At 35.6% G+C, this 18194-nt stretch overlaps 1 protein-coding gene across 3 annotated transcripts in view; it reads right to left on the reverse strand.

Annotated features, from left to right (window-relative positions):
• Positions 1–18194, reverse strand: part of LOC149795514 (uncharacterized) — a 62192-nt gene that overhangs the window by 36984 nt on the left and 7014 nt on the right. For 2 of the 3 annotated variants that reach the window (XR_016422339.1, XM_089965310.1), the window contains exons 3-5: positions 14172–14321; positions 12380–12526; positions 1681–1899 (exon numbers count right to left, since the gene is read on the reverse strand). Coding sequence is in view for 2 of the 3 variants with exons in the window: in XM_089965310.1 (XP_089821436.1) it covers positions 1681–1877 (197 nt within the window). In the remaining variant the exon portion in view is untranslated. The remainder of the gene's footprint in view (positions 1–1680; positions 1900–12379; positions 12527–14171; positions 14322–18194) is intronic. The other variant, XM_089965311.1, reaches the window with a different exon arrangement.

The raw sequence follows: 18194 nt of genomic DNA on the forward strand, positions 1-18194 counted from the left end.
GAATAAGCATGTAAAATAATTAAATATCTTAACTTTATAATTATTCATCACAAGTTTAAAGAAAATCCATTATGAGGTTTAGGAACTAAAAAATTAAAAAAGGCTTTATAATAAATAACCAAAACCTAAAACACACATTTCCTATGACTGTGACCTGGACCTCCCCCTCCCAAACAAGGTAAAAAGGGCAGCCAAGCATCTCAGAATTAATTTTAGATGGACTAAGCACGAAGAACTTTTTCACAGACTTATTCCTGGACCAAAATTTACATAGCAAAACTAACCACTTCTTTCTATTTCTGCTTCTCCTGTTTAAAATATCCTTGCTATTTGAAGATAGTGCAAGTTACAGGAATAAATTACAACAAAATACCATTAATTGGTGGATTCTCAATTTTCATTGCTGTCCTGTTTAATTTGGTAATTTTGTTTAAATGCTAATTATGTTCCTTAAATGCAGATAAAAGAAAGGATCTTTTGTCAAATCTGTGAAATATTTTGAAGACTTTCACTGATTCAGCATTTGTTGAGAACAATAACTCTCTCTCTCTCTCTCTCTCTCTCTCTCTCTCTCTCACGCACACATTAAATACATGCTATTTTATATCTATGTTTTGTAGAAATCTATTTGGGGATATGAACTACAATCACATGTATGTCTTTAATTTACACCGGCTTTGTTTGACTCTACACAAACTGTTCATTCAAACTATGTGCACAAATTCGTCTCCATTGTACACAATTTATTAATTCTTTTAAAACAGATACTGGAATTGTTAACTGGAAGCATTTAAAAAAAACTTGAGCATTTGTGTAAGCATTATGTACTAACACAAGGATATGGAGATTGATTTTTGTTTTTGTTTTCAAGATGATTTCTGCTTTTTGTTTGATAATGAGTCACTGAATACATAAACTGCCAAATCATACAAGACTGTATTGCTACACCATAAAATGTTCATTTTGAACATGTCAGGTGACAATAAGTATAAGATTAAACGTTGCATGTCAGAGCTGTAAACTAAAATGATTCAATATCTTTAATAATGTGAATTAAATTATTTTCATGGTTTTGTAACAAAACAAAATATATTTTCACCGATATGCCAATTCTCAAATCAAAGAGCTTGCCTTAACATAGTGATTGGTTATTTGAGTCAAGCATGAAATCCACTATAGCTTGCACTCAATGAATTCAAGAGCATTCACAGTACTGTCTTTACTTGCATAAAAGTCCAATCCCACTACAAACTGCACAGACCAAGATCTGCCATCCCACAATGCACCTAAATATCTATGTCATGCAGTCTGCTAGAGGTTATCAGTAAAACAAACAACACTGACCCTGACCTGCCAGTGCCTTATGTGATGACAAATCAGGGTCTATGTTGTCTGTAGCTGGACTTGTCTTATAAGTAGTTATAGATGGTAATTAGGAAACATCCTGAATGAATATAACCATGTATCTACAAGCATCATGTAGATATAGCAGAAGATGCATGCTTTATTTGCATCTTATATTGGTTACCTCAGTACACAATGTGTAAAAGTATGTGCTTCCTTAACCAGTGGTTTTATTCAAAGAGTTACTAAATACTATTATCTATTTCTCGTAAGGTCAGCATAAAGAAAGTTTGACCGTAAAACCTCAAATTTTGAACCACACATCTTTTAACATACCGATCAAGTCTTGCTCTACCCCTGCCAGCACCGACAGTCCTCATCTCCATCTGTAACTGCTCCACACTTTTTGAATTTTCATCTTGCAGACCACCTACTGCTGGGGTCTTTCTCTCAAATGGTGATGAACCTGGACTGCCATCATCTCTGTGTCGGCCCCTCCCCCTCCCTCGAGAGAATGGGCTTGGAGCCGACATGGACTGTTTCTCTATCCAATCGCTGCAATATTGCAGATTAAAAATGTACATAATGCTGAGAGGAAGGGGGTGGGTGGGTGTTAAAATAATTCACAGAATTTGTTTACACTGACACAGGTCACATCAATGCATAAATGTGTGCCCTGCATGTAAAATAATAGATCTGACCTGGATAGGAGATTAAATTGCTCTCAAAGGACATTAAATACAAATTGCTAATGCCTGCAGTTACCATGTAACTTTGAAGTCAGCCTCATTCTGAGTTGTCAATTCATTGATTTTTACACTGAATTTTAGTTTGCAATGAGATGCTAGCATTGACAGCTAAAGGCTTAGAATCTTTGCCCTTTTTGCAAAATTCTATGAAAAAGGAAAAAAAGAAATGCAAGACTTCCTGCCACAAAGTTGCTGGTGGCATTGGCATTTAAAGAAAAGTAAGAGTGTCACCTGGGAAGCAGTTTTGTTATGAGATGGCAAGTAATAAACATAACTTATTTGTTGTGATTCTCCCATCTTTTCTTTCCATTTTTTTATTTCTTATCCTTGCCACAGGTAACTCGAAAATGGGCAGAGCTTGCCATCTCAAAACAATTAACTGTTTTATATTGTTTGAGTGCATGTCAGTGGTTTCAAGGTGATTAGATGATAATCATTAATAAGATAACTTGTGAGATTTCTTTGACAGGTGTGTTTAGAAATAAAAGGTACTCATCTCTACTGTTTATCCACCTGGATTTCATCACAAGCAGACTCAATGTACCAAACACTGACTACCCACAAGCAATGTTTGTCACTGACTATTGTTTAATTGTTTATAAAGCAAACAGGCTAATTTTGTTATAGAACAATAACTATGATTAATCCATGGTATAAAATGATGCAAAGAGAATGGGCCGCACATCTTATGAATTACTAATCCATGCTGCATCAACTCTTTGATGTGTTATTTAAAGAGATAAAGTAGGGGATCTTGTTTCACTAAGTGAAACTGTAGTATCATTTATTTTTGTGTGGCTCAATATCCGTGGTTTTGAACAGAAACAACAGATATTTTTGAGGGTATTTAAGTTTGTGGTTTTGCATCTTAGTAGGCAACTAATTTCATGAATTAACCTTAACAAATACCTAAATAACAGAATTATGCAGACACAAAAAACAGTCACTTGAATATTTAAAACAATAACAACACACGTATGAGCACAAATCAAAGACCTGACGAGCTCAATACTTACATTATCTTTTCATTGGAAAGTAGACACAGCCATCTTCACTAAATAAATTTTAAAATCTCTATAACCACTAAAAAGAACTGTCAATATCAATCACTTACACAATGTTTTCATCAAAGAAAGCAACACTGCCAAAGTGTGAAGATGCTAACCAAACTGAAAGACAGTGGAATCATTCCTTTGTTTGTGCTTGCCTCATGTACAGACCAACTTCAACCATTAGACTTAACAATAAATAAAGATTACAAAGAATAATTAAAATCACACCTCCGAATCTGGTATGAAAAGGATGATTGTACTGGTGATGATCAGCACACCATATCAGTGAACCCTGCAACCTCAATAATTAAGCCAATTCATCCTGAATGGATAACTGCAGCTCAAGTGAGGATGATGAAAGATCAGACCTAACTTTCTGTGGTTTTGAAAAAGCTTCAACTTGAGGATTATTTACCTAACAAGCATTTGTGTGTACCATGAGACATGACTTGATTGAAACGATGTTGATACAGTGGCTTTGTTTGAAAATCAGTGAAGTGTGAACTTTAATAATCTGCTGTAATTAGTGTCTATACATGGTATTTCATTAATAACAGCGCTTCAAGCAATATTCTAGTATTTAACAGTCATGTTCTTTTGGATTAAAAATACATGGATAAAATGAAACAGCTCTCAGGAGGAAAGTCTTTAGTATGAATCAGCTGGGGTTTGGAACCCATGACTCTACATCCAAGGTGGATGCTCTAACCGCATAGGCCAATGGAGCAGTCTTACTTGAATAGGTAACATTTTTAACAAATTGGCCACAAAATAATATGGTAGCAACTTTTTTGGAGACAACTTTTTAAAGCTAGTGCCATTTTTGGCAAAGACACTTCTTGAGATGACCCAGCACAATTTTAGGTATACTTCTGCACTGAACAATCCAAGAAACTCCTTGGCTGTGATCTATTTCTTGCTGGAAATGAGCTCGATACATTGGATCACCCAAAGGTGGTGAAGATGTACAAGGCTATGATAGGTGAGAAATTATACCCTGATTGATGAACGCATGGCACGGACAAAGATCAGGCTGTATCCAATTGATCACAAAGCCTAGAGGATTTAAAAGGGATAGAAGATCATCCCATCCCTAGACTAGAATTGAACTTGCTATATGTTTCTGAAGGATGTTGTCCAATTTCATCACTACCGAGGTAGATAAGGTCATGTCGAATAAGGATATGTCATGAACGCTAAAGGATTTACGTTCAAGCCAAAATGGAGAGAGCAAAACTGCAAAAGATTTCCTCTGTGCACAAATTGAAGGAATTTTCATGAGGACAGGTGGAAGAGAATGTAAAAATATAGATCTGTCGAGTCAAGACTGATAGAAGACTCTTCGGATGCAAGGAGACATGGACTGATCTTGCCTTGCCCATTTTGAATAAAACAATTTAGTCCTTTCTTGACCAGAATAAGCCTCAAGTAGATCCCAGAAATTGTGGATTCCAAACAATCTCCACTACAAACTTCTAGATGAGTGTCCTGACCTCTTGCTGTACAAGTGAGTCCTTTACAGAGTCTCACAGTACTTCCATCAGGAATGGGGAGGACAAAAGGGGAGGTAGTTGGCAAAACAAGCGCCTCCAAAAAGTGACTGCCCACTCACTTTGCGGAAGAGGATCAATTCAACATTCTCTGAAGTGCAGAAGTCTTGCACCCACTGGAAGGCTGTCTACGGGCAGTTAGGGACATGAGTCAAGAGCAAAAGAGTGAAGGTTTTGTCTCCTACCCATTCTATAAGACTGATCATCAGGCTGTCTCCATAGGCAGGGTTGATGTCAAGGCTGTTTTTAGGTGTGTGCAGCAAATGATCCCATATCCATTCAACTCTGCTCATCACATCTTGGAGGATGGGTCACTGAGTGTTTATAAGACAATGGTAGCAGCACAATAACATGGTAGAGCAGTTCCTGGGCTGCCCACCTCCACAATTCCTCTATCTTGCCATTGAACAGCAAAGGTGAACTGAAGGGAGTGGTCCACAAGGCCAGGTCATAGTGTGGCTTGAGCAAGGTTGACTATAAGGTCGGTGGAATCACTCCAAGCTTTTACCATCAAATGGTGGGCTCATCTATTGATCACCATACCTTTCCTGACCATCGACTCCCAGTTGGCTGGCTATCAGACTTCTCCAAAAGCCTGATGATCACCAGAGATAACAAATTCAACAGCAAAGATATCCATACTATATTGCAAACAAACTTTAATGTGGCAAACATCATTATCCACCTTATAAGAAAGGTAATTTATAAAAAAGGTAATGTCACACTGACTGCATTGTAGACTTGTCTAGTGCTGGGAGAAAATTAGAAATGGCAATGGAATGAGTCTTATACTAGCAAGATGCAAAGGACAATGATTAACTGGCTCTCAGAAAAAAGTCTTTAGAACTGCCTGGGTCACTGATCTGGGCAGATAGCAACTCTGCAATTGCCTTGATTTTCCCAGGCTGTTGGAGAAAACAGAATGAAGGGCTGACTTCCTCGTAATCAAGATTGACCATGGCCAAGACTGTGTTGGCCACAGTAGAAGAGAGGGGTGGCAGAGTCTGAACTTGGAAGCATCCAATATAATTTCTCTATTGCAGCCTTAAAGTTGTACTCATTCATCTCCATAGCAGAATCTGAATATGAAATATTGTCAGGCTTATCCCCACAATCAGTCCATGTGTCATCCTGATACAGACTAAAATCAACATTTAGATAGTAAGACTGTCGTGATACCATCCAAGAGCGTAAGCTGTGAGCAACTGGCTAGTTGTATCCATAGGATGTAGTTGTCATATTGGCTAGCTGTATCCATAGCATGTAGTTGTCAAATTGGTTCACTGTATCCATTGGATGTAGTTGTCAAATTGGCTAGCTGTCTCCATAAGATGTAGTTGTCAAACTGGCTAGCTGTATCCATAGGATGAAGTTGTCAAACTGGATAGCTGTATCCATAAGATGTAGTTGTCAAATTGGCTAGCTGTATCCATAGCATGAAGATGTCAAATTGGCTAGCTGTATCCATAGTTGTCAAACTGGCTAGCTGTATCCATAGCATGTAGTTGTCAAATTGGCTAGCTGTATTCATAAGATGTAGTTGTCAAATTGGCTAGCTGTATACACAGAATGTAGTTGTCAAACTGGCTAGCTGTATCCATATCATGTAGTTGTCAAATTGGCTAGCTGTATACATAGGATGTAGTTGTCAAACGGGCTAGCTGTATCCATTAGATGTACCGGTAGTTGTCAAATTGGCAATCTGTATCCATAGCATGTAGTTGTCAAACTGGTTAGCTGTATCCATAGCATGCAGTTGTCAAACTGGCTAGCTGTATCCATAGGATGTAGCTGTCAAACTGGCTAGCTGTATCCATAGCATGCAGTTGTCAAACTGGCTAGCTGTATCCATAGGATGTAGCTGTCAAACTGGCTAGCTGTATCCATAAGATGTAGTTGTCAAATTGGCTAGCTGTATGCATTAGATGTATTTGTCAAATTGGCAATCTGTATCCATAGCATGTAGTTGTCAAACTGGTTAGCTGTATCCATAGCATGTAGTTGTCAAACTGGCTAGCTGTATCCATAGCATGTAGTTGTCAAACTGGCTAGCTGTATCCATAGGATGTAGTTGTCAAACTGGCTAGCTGTATCCATAGGATGTAGCTGTCAAACTGGCTGGCTGTATCCATAAGATGTAGTTGTCAAATTGGCTAGCTGTATCCATTAGATGTAGTTGTCAAATTGGCAATCTGTATCCATAGCATGTAGTTGTCAAACTGGCTAGCTGTATCCATAGCATGTATTTGTCAAACTGGCTAGCTATATCCATAGCATGTAGTTGTCAAACTGGCTAGCTGTATCAATAAGATGTAGTTGTCAAATTGGCTAGCTGTATACATAGGATGTAGTTGTCAAACTGGATAGCTGTATCCATTAGATGTAGTTGTCAAATTGGCTAGCTGTTTCCATAGAATGTAGCTGTCAAACTGGCTAGCTGTATCCATAGCATGTAGTTGTCAAACTGGCTAGCTGTATCCATAGCATGTAGTTGTCAAACTGGCTGGCTGTATCCATAAGATGTAGTCAAATTGGCAAGCTGTTTCCATAGGATGTAGTTGTCAAACTGGTAGAGATGGCTGGACAAAATCAAAATCAGCCAATACAGGTGTTGGGCATATGGATGGCAGTATAAAAGGCTGTACAACCAGAGTTATTGCAGACAAACAGATATATCACTAAGATCACCCACAATGTTGACATTCCATGGCTCTATTATCCAAGGTACAGGATATGCAACAGAAGCCACATGGTCATTAAATGGTATTGATTCTAGAACCAGATGTCTGAGCTGTATGGTCAGCAGCCAATACAGCATCATATTGAGGTGCGGCAAGATGGTATGGCTTATGCAAGTCATGTATAAATACCTTGTAGCTGTACTTACAGGCCCAAAGGCCATACTCGAACATGCAGGGGAACATATGCCCTCTGATCTGCCTAGAATTGGAGATACACTCTACAGGTGTTAAAATTATCAACTGAAAGAAAAAGATGGAAGAAATGGAAAAATCGCCCCACTAATCAAATAAATTATCATTTGCTGCACCAAGCAACACACCTAACGTATTTACCATATGTTTTTGTACTGCACAAATAATTACTTTTTTTGTCATCCGAATACATATTAAATACTTTAATTAGGTGTCCGAAAACATACAGGTGAAGTTAGATTTATCCCCCCCACATCCGTAATGAAGTTACCATTAGCTCACATGATGACGTGCTGTCATGAAGTAAAACAAGTATTTTGTCTAACACCACGGAAAGGATAATGAATGAAAAACAGCATTACTTGCCTATTTTGTCTATTTGATACATGTCCATCCACCAGAAAACACAGCCATAAATGTATTGGAGCCACAATTGTGTGCGTATTTTCCAAAAGAAACGCCATATTAGTAATCTTGCAATCCACAGTTTAACCCTCTGCTAATCAGTGATCATTAAAATCTACATTACAAATGCATGCAAGCTTTATTTCTGTGTAATTAAGATATTAATACAAACTAAATAAAAAGATTCTGGAATTATAATTCTTAAGGTATTTATGACAGAAACATTTTAATATCGAGAGTAGAAATACTGGTACATGTATGATGGCTAATCTAAGAGCACCAAGGGTGAGAGGCTCCATATGGGGCAAGTGTTGTAAGCATGCCTAGGAAGGGTAAAAAAACAAGCAAATTGCAATATACGATAGGGCGTGATTAATATGTTGGTATTTTTTAAAATAAAGGTGATCTATTTGTTGTGGTTCTCTCCTGTTTTTTCCCCCACCTAGCCAAGGGAAGGATCAAAATAAGCAGAGCTTACTAATTCGAAACAATCAACTGCTCAAAGATTGTTTTGATGCATGTCAGAGATTTCAAGGTGTCTAGGTGATAATTGTTAACAATATAACTTGTGGGATTTCTTTGACAGGTGTGTTCAGAAATAAAAGGCAGCCATCTGGATTCATTAAAAGAGGACACAATGAACTGAACATTTAGCATCCACAATCAATATTTATCATCTACAAAGAGGTTTATTACCTGTAGAACAATAACATTGTTTAAACCTTGGTATATAATGCCTAAGGGATAAGAGGTTTGTTTTGTTGCGCAATACCAATGAATTTTACTAATCCATACTGACTCTCTGATGTACTGTTTAATGATATAAAGCAGTGGTCATGGTTTCTAATCAAAGCCATAACTGTCACACCTGTTCGAAGTGGTCTCGTGTTTAACAATGTCTACACTGACAAATAATCATATTTTTATTAGCCAAATCAAGCTATTAAAATATGAAGTATAAATAAAATACCCACCACTATCAAAAGTTAATATACTGGATAGCTGCTTTTGTGAAACATAATATTGAGGGAATATGCCAAGGAGCTGGTCTCAACAGAATTTCCGGAGAGCAAATTCCATGCCAGTCATTCTTGGAGAGAGAGTTTCATGAAAAGACATGAGTTTGTGCTCAGAAGCATAACCTCTCTTGCTGAACATTTACCCAAGGATATGGAAGAAAAGAGTGCTTCGTTCCACAAGTTTGTGATGGACAGACGTGAGGAGGACAAGTTTGATGACAAATTTATTATTAACATGGATAAGACACCGATGTACTTTGATCTTGTGCCAGGGAAAACAGTGGACAAAGAAGGAATGAAAAGCATTCTGATTCGTACAAATGGAGATGAAAAGAGACAGATTACTGTCGTTTTAGCAGTTGCAGGTTCTGGCGACGTATTACTCCCAATGATTATTTCAAGGGAAAGAGACATCTAGATCTGAAGGCAACAAAAGGGTGAATTATCACAGTTCAAGAGAAAGCATGAATGGACGAAATGCTAATGCTGCGATGGATTGAAGAAAATCATTTGCCATTCACCAGAAGAGCGATCACTATTAGTTATGGACTCGTTCCGGGCTCACATCACTGATGACGTGAAGAAACAGTTGCCAGTAATAATACCAGGAGGCTGCACATCCAAGTTGCAACCTCTTGATGTGAGCATCAATAAACCTGTCAAGAGATACCTCTGCCACAGCTGGACAGAATACATCAGGGATGTTACGAATGCATTCAAATCATCTGATGAAAGCAGCAATGGACGGATCAAGACAGCCAGCAAACAGACTGTTTTGGAATGGGTTGTAAATGCCATGGATACATTGAAGGAAAGGCGCACAATGATAATGAAATCTTTCAAGGTGTGGGGCATCAGTGTCAATGTGAGCAGAAATGAAAACGCGCTGATCAGAAATGTCAAACAATTAAACAATATTGATGATGATAGTGATAAAGAATTTGAGGGCTTTTCGCCCAAGGACCTAAAAATGGCTATGGACAAGCTACTTGAAATTGAATAATACATTTAAATATATTATGGCATTAAATCATATTTCTTTTCATTCTTTCATATTATTATTTATTGTGTATGGCTTAATATAAAAATGTTTATCTATTTATCTATCAATCTATCTGCATACATACATACATACATACATACATACATACATACATACATACATTCATATGATTAAGAATTTTAAATTATATTAGTTCATGGAAGTTCATGATCACATTAAATAATTCACGACCAAATGAAGCAAACTTTGTATCAGTTAAATTAATGGCAAACAAGCTGTGAATTTTACATTAAAACGATGCAGCAGATCTTCCTAGATTGTGTCCAAAAACATAAATTGTAGAATAAATTATAGCGGAGCAACGTCCGAAAACTTACAAGGCATTTAAATATTATATTTCCCCCAAAACAGCGGTGTCCAAAAACAAACGATGTCTGAAATATACCGTAAGTAAGGTATTCCTCAATGAAGGTGTAGAGAGATGAGGAGTCAGAGTTTCCTCCATTTCCCCAGGTGTAACTGTAGCCATTGTTAAAGTATGTCATCTTCATTCAGGTGTGGGGAGTGGTGTCCCCCATAACACCAACTGCTGATTCAGTATTAGGATGAAAACACAGAACATCAGTATTTCCTGTATTCAGTTTTCATGTCTCTTCCTGTTCTTAGCAATTGCTCACAGTACTCAAGACCATTTATTCTCCAACCAAGTGGTGGACATGCTGCAAGCTGCCAACAAGGTATGCTTTATACAGCAAGACACAAGAGTCCTCAATGGCTTTAAACTTCATGCATTTAACACATTTTGTCAAGTTTTATTTTTAAATAACAAAGTAAAGAAAAGAAAAGAACAAATTAATATTTGGCTGTGCTAACAAATGCCGGAATCCACCATTACACAAGGGGGAACAAAATAATAGGTGGTGCATTCACAAAACAAGAACTACAGCACCTTCTGTTGCAATCTTGCAATGTAGAACTATGTGATCAGAGATCACAGAAACTAAGTCTACATAAATAAGAAAAATTCACATAGTAAAAATTCAAACAGTACAAAACCTACCAAATAACCCTAAATATATCTGAAAATAACAAAATCCTCAATGAATGGATGAAATTAGAACAAACTTCCAATGGATCTGGGGAGGCTATGGGAATGATGTATCAGTCCACAGCAAAAAGCTTAAAACTATTGGCCACCTGGTGGTAGCAAGAGCAGGTAATGAGCAAGAGTTATTGCCCTTTGTCTATATACTCTAGACTGAAAAGATCAATTTTCATCTTTTGGGAGGGCTGGATTTGGAAGGCAGTAGGATTTATGTTTCTAATGTTAATGTGATGGGGGAACATATTTGAAGAAGAAATAAGCAGTTCATCAGCATACTAAAAACAAATTGGATAGTTACACATGTTATATTCACTGGTGTTCAAATTTCAGAAAACTCTTGTTTTTGTTTTAATTGTGATTTTAATTCAATTAAGAGGACCACACTTTCAAAATCAACAATTTACGCTTGCTTTCATATTATAACTTAAGTTTATCCAGACAATGAATATAATGTCTGCATATTTTTATATCAATATGTCATATCTGAATTTTACTTCATTCTAAGGTTGGGCTTTTTCAATATTTTATATCAAAAATGTTCTGTGAGAGATACATTATGTATTCTATAATGTTAAGACTTTATTTAACTTCAAATGCATAGATTTAAATAAAATGAAAAGCCTTTTGCTTTGATAATAATTATTTCTCAGTTTGGTTCCAACTGAAACGCAATTCTAAAAATTAAAAATAAGTATCTTTTACATGTCAAATAAATATGTTTTGTAATATTTCAAATAAATTCTTTCAATGTCACATAAGCAACACAAACACCATCATATAAAAAGTTAAAAAGTACAATATTATAGCATACAGAACCATACATACTTGCTTATACTTTCCAAAGGCAAGCACATAATGTGTCAGCAGATCAGGGTCTATTTTGTTTGTCCTACTGATTACTCCTAAAAACAGCATAGACACAGATATGCCAGCTCATTAAGTGATGGCAGATCTGGGTCCATACAATTTGCTGTTGGACTCTACTTATAAGCAACTACAGACAGTACTAATCTGCAAAATAAACATGATGATATATGGGCATATCTATGACTAAAATCTTTATATTTCCAGTTTTAAATATTTTAACAACAGATCATTTGAATATTGTTTGAATATATTCTTTCTCATATATCTTGAATTCTGGACATATTCTTATGATTTTTATTGTAATTAAGATGGATGATGACACAGCTTCAGTTAAATTTTAAAACAAAATTACCTCTTTATAATTGTCTTCAAACAGACTGCTGTGCTTCTTTTATCTCCTTCACCAACAGAAAAGCTTTTTAATGCTGGGTATTCGTTTTCTATCGTCTTATGAATCAAGAAACGATAATAGTTCTTTATGGGTGGGAATATCAAAACCCTAAAAACAAAGACAAAAAGTAAATGTACAGGTTGAGACATTCCTAACAAACAAGACAAGAATACTGTTGCCTTTTCTTGCAGGAAATAGGTTCCAGTAAACTTTGTAGATAACTGAAGAGAACAAATTCAAGTGATGGAAAAAAGACTGCTCAAAATAAAGACTTATGCATGGGTATGGAAATGAAATTTATTATTATTATTATTATTATTATTATTATTATTATTATTAAACTTAACAACTAGACTCTGGAATAAGTTTGTAAAGATTTACAGCAATCCTCCAAGAAGATTAGGAAGAGTAGTGATAACAAAGTTGTGTTAACAGCTGTTTTCTCATGAACATTTTAAGCAGTGGGGTACTAATGAGAAAAAAAAACAACACCTTTTATTGGTCTTACTCATGAATGATTTTGAGATCAGAAAAGCTTAATAGCAGTACCATGAATGGCACATTATACACATACCCCATATTTAGTCCTCTCTGTAGACACTAACAGGACATCAACCTTTGGTAATGGTATGCAGTCTTGAACTAAACTTACTATGCAGAAACCAATATCTTATTAGACTTGCCATGACCATGACCTCTGACTTTTGGAGCTTAGAATCCATAGGTTTCTTTATTGCTCAAAAGTGCATGCCATCCAAAATGTTTTGTAAAAGAACCAACTCTAGAATAAACCTTATTCTGCAAAATCCATATTTATTTGAGATGCAATGACCATAACCTTTGACCCCAAAGTCAATACGACTCTTACCAATGCCAGCCCTTCACAAATTTTGGTCAAGGTATATGGTCTAGAACTAAAGTTATTATGCAAAACTAATTTTTCTTCTTTTAGTCATTGTTACCTTAACTATTAACATTTTACACCAAAATCAATAGTCCTCTTTCTTACCCAACATGCAAGTCATCCACAAACTTTGGTGCATGTCCACTGCTGAGAACTTAATATATTGTTGTGCAGAAACCATTTTTTTAAGAACAAAATGGTCAGTGACTTGGATCTTTCACCTTCTCTCCTCCAAACAGAAACGCTTCTTCCTTGTGCAAACCATCCTCAAAGATTGGTCCAGGTCTGTGATGCAAAACTAATCTTATTATGATTGAACCATTTGTTTTCTTTTAGTCATAGCGACCTTGATCTGTGACCTTTCTTTTACCTCAAAACTGGTTGCTTCTTTCATTTGGAAAGAAGAAATTATTTGTACAGTTTAGTGAATGTAGATGGTGTTTAAAATGCAGTTATAATTCTGAATGAGAAAAAGTACTGGACATTGACAGGATTATATCATCATATGCTCCACCAATCCATCATATTCCTTAAATAATACGGTTTGCATGTACTTAAAGTTACGAAATGAACATAGAAATGATCACTTAATTTCATATCTTAATAAAATTATAATAGTCATTAATTCCTTAAATTTAAAAAAGAGGATAAAACTCCACACCACATTCATTTTGTAACATTGTAAACCCTTGTGCAAAACAAATATTGTAAAATCCAGTGTCTCACCTGCATCTTTGCAAAATTGATATAACTCCCCCACATATTACTTGCCAAAAAAACGCAACAAAAAAATTCATGCCGATGAGACAAAAATGTCTTTATCAGAAAAAATATATTTAGAATTCCTACCGATCAGATATGTCTGTCTTCAGGAAGCTTTCTACATCAGATTGAATCAAATCTACAAAACTGGCGTCAGCTGATGACAAATAGCGGTAGTCCAGGTACAGCGCCAGTCTGAATGATCTCCAACTCTGTTCCAAGGAACACAGCTTTCTGCTGAAAAAAATAATTTCTGTAAATGTATGGAAACAGATCAGCTTAGAATGTTTAAATGCAGAAAATACTGTAATTTACATTGACATTTTGCAAGTCTAGTTCCTCTGGCTTTGATACAAAAACGATAATGCCTTTATTTTTGGAAAGTAATTGTTTAATACAATCCAAAAATAAAAACAAGAATTCCTCAAAGGAACAATACTTTACTGTCCAAAACAGTTTTCAGGAGTTAATGAGATGACCATTACTTCTTCTTAACTACTCAATTCTGAAACCACTTCTGATGTTTATGAGCCATAAGTCTTTGAATCAGCATCTGTGACACAGTAATATCTGGTTTAAGATTGACACCATTTTCTTTTAGGACAAATTAGACAGCATAATTAGAAGACCTTTGATGAAAAGCCTATGCTAATATGACCATCTGTCCAGGAGGTGTAATGATAACGAGACCATCAAGACTGCTGTCATGGCTGCCATTTTTGACAAAAGATTGGAACCATTTGCATTTAGGAGCAACTAGATATATTTTGATAAAAAAACTCATTTCGACTTCAACATCAATTCTGGAGGAGTAATAACAACAAGATTTTGAAAATCACCACCATTGTGGCAATATTGGATGTCAATCTGGCACAATTTCATTTAAGACCAACCAGAAATCATAAGAAGTCTCAGAGTGAAAACATCATGCTGAAATGACTTCCTGTTCCAGACAATTGGTGGCGCTCACCAGATAATATGTACTTTTGAGAGAGTGACGTATGTAAGGTGAAGTAGTTCGCATTTAAAACATGCACAGTGGAGAGAATGTTTGCATATCTCTATGCTACATTAATGTAATGTGGATGATATTTCTTTTGGATATTGTACTTTTGGAAATTTTACACGATTTAAGCACACTGCTAACTAAAATGACTGCTCCCTTGTGTTAAAAAATCAGTCTGAATTAGTCTAAAGTACACTATACATAGCAGCTATTAAAATAGGGAAAATGAATTTTGCCAGACTAGACAATACCAGCTTCTGAAAGTGCAATGAATGAATTACCAAATATATAAAATGTAAAAAAAGTTATCGGCTCTTTTTTATACAACTGACCTCTGAAGTTCAGGAAGTGAAAATGACCAAGTAGAGCTAGCACTTTTTTGAAAGGTGCACATTTGAAGTAAGGCCAAGCTGTATACTCTATAACCCATAGTACACCCATCAATCATACACCAAAATAAAGGGAATTAAAGGTTCTTTGCATTATACCTAAGATATACAAGGTCTTTTTTAAATAGCCAGTATAACCAGTGAGGAAAGCCGGGGACATTCTTTTTCTTTAAATTCCTAACCCTATGCAAAATGCGAAACTGTATAGCGCCACCTTAAAGAAAATAAAAAAATGTTTGCAATTATTTTTTTTTATTTTCATATAATTATGTATGATGTTCTGAATAAAATGGTACATTCATATTGCATTTAAGCATGAAAATAAGCTAATTATGATCATTTTTCTCTTGCTTACATAATTTGCCATGAGGTATGTTTGTGTGAGTAGTGACCTTAATTATGGGGAAATTAGAAGACTTAGAATATAGGAATAGAGTCAACTTAAATTTAAAACTGTTGCAATAAGTGACAGAAATATATGTTGAAAATGTTTCTTTTCATTTATTTGCAATGAAATAAAAAAATAAATGAAGAGAAAGTGAATTCGCTTCTTCCATATTAAACAATAGGCAAATATTTTACACTTTGACCTTTGACCTTTATGAAGCTGATGAGTTACCTCCCTTTTCTAATTGTAAAATTCATTGTTGATATCTCAGAAATAATTCTGGCTAGTTTCATGTTCCTGTCATTCAGCATAACATTGGTTGCTATGTTTACAAAATGTAATGTGCATTCTTAAAATAGCTCACTTTTATCATGGGGGGGGGGAGATGGACTTGTTAGAGACTCTGACACTCATAAATACTGTTCTGTGGGGAAAAATGCAGGAGAATAATTCATAAGGATTGTTTTGATGCTTGCGACTTAAATGTTTCAGCCATATAAACATAATTAAATCATACAAAAATAATACCTACATCTTCTTTATGGTGGCGCTCACCAGATAATATGTACTTTTGAGAGAGTGACGTATGTAAGGTGAAGTAGTTCGCATTTAAAACATGCACAGTGGAGAGAATGTTTGCATATCTCTATACTACATTAATGTAATGTGGATGATATTTCTTTTGGATATTGTACTTTTGGAAATTTTACACGATTTAAGCACACTGCTAACTAAAATGACTGCTCCCTTGTGTTAAAAAATCAGTCTGAATTAGTCTAAAGTACACTATACATAGCAGCTATTAAAATAGGGAAAATGAATTTTGCCAGACTAGACAATACCAGCTTCTGAAAGTGCAATGAATGAATTACCAAATATATAAAATGTAAAAAAAGTTATCGGCTCTTTTTTATACAACTGACCTCTGAAGTTCAGGAAGTGAAAATGACCAAGTAGAGCTAGCACTTTTTTGAAAGGTGCACATTTGAAGTAAGGCCAAGCTGTATACTCTATAACCCATAGTACACCCATCAATCATACACCAAAATAAAGGGAATTAAAGGTTCTTTGCATTATACCTAAGATATACAAGGTCTTTTTTAAATAGCCAGTATAACCAGTGAGGAAAGCCGGGGACATTCTTTTTCTTTAAATTCCTAACCCTATGCAAAATGCGAAACTGTATAGCGCCACCATTAGCAATAACAAGATTTTCAAGATGTCTTTTGTGGTGGCCATACCGAATGTCAAATAAGCACTATTTTCATTGAGGACCAACTAGACATCATAAGTCTTCTGGCAAAAACTCCATGTTGATATAACCCTCCAGTTTAAAAACAGAAGAAAAAAAATAGATTTTTAAGATGGCTGGTAGTGTGGTGGCCAGATAACTATTTTCACTTTGGATTAGCAAGACATTGCAAGAAATTTGTAGTGAAAACCCCATGTTCATATGACCATCCATTCAGGAGTAGCAATAACAAGATTTTCAAGATAGCCACTAAGGCAGCCATATTAAATGCTTGAGCAGCACCATCTTCATTTGAGCAACTTGACCTTGGAATGACTGTGTAGTGTGTGTAAAGTTTGATGCCAATTCTACATGTAGTTTAGGAGGAGTAGCGATAAATAACTTGTGTTAACAGCTTGATGGACAGATGCTGGATGAATGACATCACAAAATATCAATGACCAGTTCAGCTATAAAAAAGCTCAAGACTGATTAATTAAATTTTTATGTTTTTTACTACTTTATCTGCTTATTAAATTATCTAAACAATTTCAGTGAAGATAAATTATCACAGAATGAAAAAGTGATTACCCATTTTGTCAAATCCCCAGCAAAAAAGTAGTATATGACAATATATATACCCAGTCTCTCTGCAATTAGGATAAGAGAATTCATCATCATAAACAAAAATTAACTTCATTTCGTTGGACAGTATAATTTGTTGATTAACTGAAAAATCATGTGACTAATGAATGAAACATAAGATACTGCAAATTGAAAATTGACCCCATTTTGCAACGCACAGATCTACCAGAGATCTTGGAAATGCTTAATTACGTGTATTTGGATGCCAATTTTTGATCTGGGATGCAGAAAATCACTGAGGCGGGAGTCGTCCGTACACATGTAATAGGTGTGCGGCAAAATTCAAAGACTTGCCAGTCCTGCTTCAGCCACCTGCTTTGTGGGAAAATGTGTTGATCAATTAGCTGTGCTGATATTTACAATGACAGAATTCAGTGACTGAAAGACCCCTTGATACATACATGTTGCCATTTTATAAAAGTACATAAAATAGAACATGATGCAGTAGCTG

This window comes from Sinohyriopsis cumingii, chromosome 7, assembly GCF_028554795.1.
Source record: "Sinohyriopsis cumingii isolate HCF-2022 chromosome 7, ASM2855479v2, whole genome shotgun sequence".
NCBI lineage: Eukaryota > Metazoa > Mollusca > Bivalvia > Unionida > Unionidae > Sinohyriopsis > Sinohyriopsis cumingii.